The sequence below is a fragment of the Choristoneura fumiferana genome, chromosome 18 (genome assembly GCF_025370935.1).
Source record: "Choristoneura fumiferana chromosome 18, NRCan_CFum_1, whole genome shotgun sequence".
Taxonomy (NCBI): Eukaryota; Metazoa; Arthropoda; class Insecta; order Lepidoptera; family Tortricidae; genus Choristoneura; species Choristoneura fumiferana.
The window spans coordinates 14,395,198-14,401,197 of record NC_133489.1 but is presented as its reverse complement, the minus strand read 5'-3'; the positions used below and the strand labels follow the sequence as shown (position 1 = coordinate 14,401,197).

General features: G+C 33.7%; 1 protein-coding gene across 3 annotated transcripts in view; it reads right to left on the bottom strand.

Annotated features, from left to right (window-relative positions):
- Nucleotides 1–2,030: 2,030 nt before the first annotated feature.
- LOC141437722 (uncharacterized) overlaps nucleotides 2,031–6,000 on the bottom strand; it is a 48,072-nt gene continuing 44,102 nt past the window's right edge. For all 3 annotated transcript variants that reach the window (XM_074101202.1, XM_074101201.1, XM_074101204.1), the window contains exons 6-7: nucleotides 5,702–5,831; nucleotides 2,031–5,291 (exon numbers count right to left, since the gene is read on the bottom strand). In XM_074101202.1, the coding sequence (XP_073957303.1) occupies nucleotides 5,243–5,291; nucleotides 5,702–5,831 (179 nt within the window). In that variant the 3' untranslated portion in view covers nucleotides 2,031–5,242. The remainder of the gene's footprint in view (nucleotides 5,292–5,701; nucleotides 5,832–6,000) is intronic.

Here is a 6,000-nt window from a genome sequence, read left to right as displayed (position 1 = left end):
GAAGCCAGGGCGAACCAGTCTGTAATAGACAAAACAATTTTTCATACGGGATTGTGAAAAGGGAAAATTTTACACAATTTAACTTTTTGGGTAAGTAGCAATAATGCGCCTGTTCCGGAAAGATAAACTCTAACCCAACACATTAAGAGTATCCCATAAATTCTCCTGGGAACGTTAAAAAAAGCTAAGTGCGTAAATGGCCACGCGCACATTGTAGGGTTCTATACTTATCATCTTCTACTATACTATACTAATACTATATTGTACTAATTAGCAGCCTAGCTAACCTACTTGGCAGTGATGTTTTTAGGTTGAATTCATTATTATGTTATACGTTTTATTTTACATTTGTAGGATTTAATTTGACCAACAACGAATGTTAGTTTTGTAATGTACCTAACGTGAAGTTATGTCCGTGAAAATGTCTCGTTTCGGGAGCTTCCACACGACGACACGATGACGGGACAGACGCGATTCAAACGCTCGCGTGCGTTCGAAAAACGCGGCGTTTGTATCGTTACAAACGCAAGGATCGTGTATAAGGTTAAAACGTGCCAGCTTCCTTGCGTTTGATGGGCGTTCGACTTGCGTTTGTATCGATACAAACGAGCGCAAAAAAAAGTCGTGTGGAAGGTCTATTAATAAACCTAGCGGTTGAAATTTTGCGATTTTATTCCGACGCTGTGCGAATATCCGGATAAAAAGTGATTAACTAACTATCTACAATAACAAAAAACCGAATGTCATCCAAATGAGGGCTAAAAGACAGGCGAAATTATCGCTAGATAGCGTTAGTATCGTGAGGTTTTTTTGACGTTACGGTTTTGTTTGCAATTGGCTTATAAATAAATGAGCCAATTGCAAGCAAGACCGTAACGTCAAAAAAAAACGATACTAACGCCATCTAGCGATATTTCGCCTGCCTTATAGCCCTCATTCGTTTAGCGATTTTAGTGTGAAGTTGTAACAAATCCCGAGATTTTCCAAAATTACATCGTGGTTACGTTAAATTTATTGATTCTAAAAGCAACTGATGATATTAAGATCTTATCTCGATCCCGTGGAAATATCAGGATAAAAAGTAACATATTATGTAATTTATCAAGCTATTTAGGTACATATAAATTTCAACAAAATCCGTCCAGCCGTTTAAGGATGACGGAGTAGCAAACATACACACACACATACTCACATGCTTTCACATTTATAATATTAGTTGGATTAAATTATTTTTATTAGGTTTATAGTTATTATTAGTACTTTAATCTCAAAATATAATTTAAAACCACGAACAAAGGTGCAAACAGCGACAAAGTTTAGTTTTTTGCTACAATGGTGTTAATTAGCGCCATCTATGATAATAGCTAGCCAACAAGAATCTCAACATCATGCTTAACTTTTACAAGCATTCCGGGATCATGTAGAGACGCTTCTTCAGGGCTAGTTTTCCGTTTAATGTCGTTGTAAACCGCTAGATGGCGTTTTTTCAGGAAAATAGAGACAACACTCGTAATCATGATAACTCAACGTTTGTGCTCAAGTTCACATATTATGGTCGGTTACAAATGGCAGCGATTGTATGTACTACATTAAAATATCTAACTATAGTAGTCCGCCATTAAGAAGTCAATCCTGATACGTGTCACTCCCATACTGAATACGTCAAAAATAGTTACCTAGTTACCTAAATATTGACGTATTTAGTACCAGGATGACAGGTGTCAAGATTGACATCTTAGCAGATACTATAAGATGATTTTTTTATGCCCACTTTATGGTTACTACCATAAAATAAATAAATAAATAACATGGGACACTTGACACCAATTGACCTAGTCCCAAACTAAGCAAAGCAAAGCTTGTACCATACAAGTGACATGCTTTAAAAGGGTATTTTTTTTCAACCAGGTTTTTTCATTTATTATTGATTTAAATTATAAAGATGTCGAAACGCTTTTTTTTCTTAAATGTAATTTCTCGACGGAAAGTTAAAAATCCAAGACGAGAATAATAAAACCACACCTAAAATAATAATTTTAATGAAACATTTTTATCAATCGTCGTACATGATTTATAATATGATAAGATCAAGCACCAATAAAAGGAATTTTCAATGACTTATAGTGATTTTGTACATGTAATAATAACGTTTTTTTAAATAGTTGAAAAGGTAAGAGACTAAGAAATATCACTAGACCTAATTTCATTGAAAATATTTAGTGGTAAGGTAGGTACGACTATGATTAATTGAGTTTTTCATCACTTAAGCCCTGAAAGAAGGTTGTAACTTGAAATCCGTGTTGTAAATAGTTCGATTTACATCTTAAGGAATGTAAGTAAATTTAAAAATCGAATGATGCTTCTATTTGTATTCACGAACTGGTAAACAAAACAAGGAGATTGTAATGCGTAATACTTACCTCCAAACCTCCATGCTGGCATAATGCTGCTGGCCAGTGCTGGCTGAATGTGCCAAAGTCAAAGAGCGCGAGGCCATTAAAAAAACAACAAAAGACGGTTCTAATAAATTAATAAATCTTCTTCCGCTCTGTTACAAATTGCGTATAACGGTTATCTTTATTTCCTCGCATTTGTGATGAAACGTAGACTGTTCAACTCGAGTGTAAATGATCAATTACACCCGCGAACTATAAGTACCCTCACTCGCTTTGCTCGCTCGTGCGCCTAAATATCTTGGGTGTAATTGATCACTTACGACCCTTGTTTATCAATCTACTATTACTCGTAAAAGCATTAGAGGCAGCACATTATTGAAACATTCATAGTAAGAACAGGGTTATTTGGATGGTAAATAATTTTATTACGTACATAACTGATAAGACAATTATATTATGTAGAATTGCAAGGCATACTTTGAGTACCTACATGTAAAGAGCTGTCCGTTTTATAAAAAAAAAAGCTTAGAATATCTTTGAAAAATTATGTGCGGTACTAAAAAAAAAACTATAAAATTATCAAATTTAGTACAAAATCAAGTAAATCGTAGAAATAATTGAATTGTTGCTCAACCTTAAGAACAAGTACATATTTATTTAAAAGTGCTTTAAACCGCGAGCTAATTCTTATTGCACGTAATAATAAATTCTAATAATATAATCACTAACATTTTAACCTATGATAGCCATGACAGTTATCTGGAGATTTCCAAATGTAATTTACTATTTACATTAAAATAGCTGTATTGCAAATAACAATTATCATTTAAAAATCTGTCTGAACAAGTTAGAGCTAAATTACAACGCTTTATATTGACGTCAACGTTCTGTTTCATATTTTTAAGGTTATTTAGGGGCTGTTTCACCATCCATTGATTAGTGTTAACTGAGGGTTAAATGTGATGCCGTCTCTATTTGTTTTGTTCGAATAGACGGAGACGGCATCACATTTAACCGTCAGTTAACACTAATCAATGGATGGTGAAACAGCCCCTAAATATACATAAGTAGTGGTTCTCTTGAAGAATAGCGTTACATGATAAGAGAAAATAAATTTCACAAATAATTATTTTAAAAAGGATAATAAGCTGCTTCTTATGTATAGTAGTAATGTAAAGTTGCTAAAGAACAGATTTTATTTTAAAATTTTAAATATGGAATCTTCAGTAACGAAGTAGATGCCACATTTATTGAATTAAAGATAAAGATCAAGATGAAATACAGTGATTGTACATTGGCGGTTGTTACATTCGTTTATCTACACCCATATAGTAAATCCTCAATTATGTGTTCAAAAACCATAGGTAATGATCAGCATTACGACATTGGATTATATTATGAACACGGCTGTATCGTAATGGTCATCGAGACTTCATACATCATTACAGCACAGGGGGGGGGGGCGCCGCGACCACGTGCAGCAGCAGGTCGTCGCGCGAGCAGCGGGCGCAGCTCGTGGGGCAGACATACCTACCAAGTTCTCGTTATAATAATAATATAAATTCATTTATTTCGGGCAGCTTGGCCTATACAACAAATACCTTACAGTCTAACATACATATTTATAATCAATAATATTTAAAACTAATTTGTATGTTAATGCAGGTCATTCTCAATGGTTCTTGAACATAATGATAGAGGATTTAATATATGGATATAGATAAAATATTGTATGCAACTGTACGTAATTAGGCCTTAAAACACTCATGTGATCCTATTATTAAACCCACACTCGTGTTTTAAGGACCCCTATTACGATACAGTTGCACAAAATACTATTATGTATAAGTCATTAGACTATCATTAGAGTATTTTTATTTCGAGTTACATTTGAGCATTTTTGTATACTGGTATAAAAAATCAAACAAGTTTTCACTGTGGAACCATTAATTAGTTCGAAGACAAGTCCCATCATTCATGTCTATGCCGAGACAACAAATGTACCTACGCAATGCTTTCACGCAAAATCTTTATCTTTTGTTTATCTTTTCATTTGTGTATTAATGTTTTCTTTGCATTTTACTGTCTTATTTTGTGTGAATTAAAATGTAAAACATTTATTAAATTAAAAAATTGGTGACGATACTTGACTTATTCAAACTTTCGCATTCTAGTTGCTAAAATGAACAAGGGGCTTAAGTTGTACAGCTTGTGTAAGCAAGTATATTATGAAAACAAGCTCAAGTTTTTATACCTCATTGCATCGCAAGGTGCTATCTTTTAGTCGCTTAGTCAACTTCATTTAAAACTTAAAACAATGAGTTGGCATAAAGTTAAACAGGCTTAACTGCAGTTTTCTACGCTCATTTTATTCAATTGAAGGTGGGAAATAATTACATTAAAAAGGATAGACACATAGAATTTTATGAAGGAAGTTTTAGCCGAGTAAAAATTTTAAAAGTCAGGTACATTGTCTAAAGAATATTAGGAAATTTTAGCATACCCTTGCTATAACGTACCGTGTCTGAGTTAAATCTTATTAAATAACATGGCACATATAACATTTTGTGATAGATTCGACATAACTACAAATTTTACGTAGATTTCATGCATAGACGTTGGAATATAAAATGATGATAAGCCTATTTAGATAAATTAGATAATAGTAATGTCAATTCTCAGATATTTTAACATTGCTTTTTTGTTCAATTAATAATACATTATAGCATACATAGCTTAATACAATTTTAAATTCATAACTCTGATTTGCATAATAATCTTAAGTATAACTTTCTTCAAAAACAATCTAGAAATATTTACAGTACTACCATTAAGACTTAAGCTAATTATTCTTCATCATTCAGAAGATCTGTACATGACTTTGCTTTGGTTGTTCTGAAATTAAAAAAGGAGGAGTTTAGTATACACAGTCATCATCATTGTCAATTCTAGAGTCGCTTTATCATTAATTCAAAGTTGCGTCGAAAAGAAAAGTTTAGAGAAAGAAAAAAAATATGGGCATTTCGCAGCAAGGTTTTTAGGGTTACTTGAGTGAGCTCCGTCTAGTTTAGATTAATATCACCGTCTCACTCGTTAAACAGCAGTTTATTAAAAAGATGTAGGTAGAGTCATTCACGATGACGCGTGCCGTGGTTCTTATTATAATGTCATTAATGTCTAATTTTGAAAAAACACGCGTCTTCGTAGATGGCACTAGGTATACAGCTCTGTGAGAAAAGAAAGCAGTCTTAGTAATAGGGTCTCGCTGGGCAACCTTTGGGTACCTTAAAAAATATTAAACTTACTGAGGATTCTTTGCTCTTCGACAGACCCTCAGCTCGATGGGTCCACTCCGCACAGCCTTGAACAGTGCCAGCGCCTCAACATGTGCCAGCTCATGGCATGCCTGCCCGTTTACCGCCAATACCTCGTCACCTGGAAACAAGGAATATTCAATTTATATTTATGTAAGCTGCTCTTCTTGATATCAGCGTGGATTGCTGATTTATGTTAAAAAGTCGTAAGTTCTAGAATTTCATTTCCGTACATGTCTATACCTGGACAAAATTAACTGTAATGTTGAGTTAACCCTTAAATTGTCAAA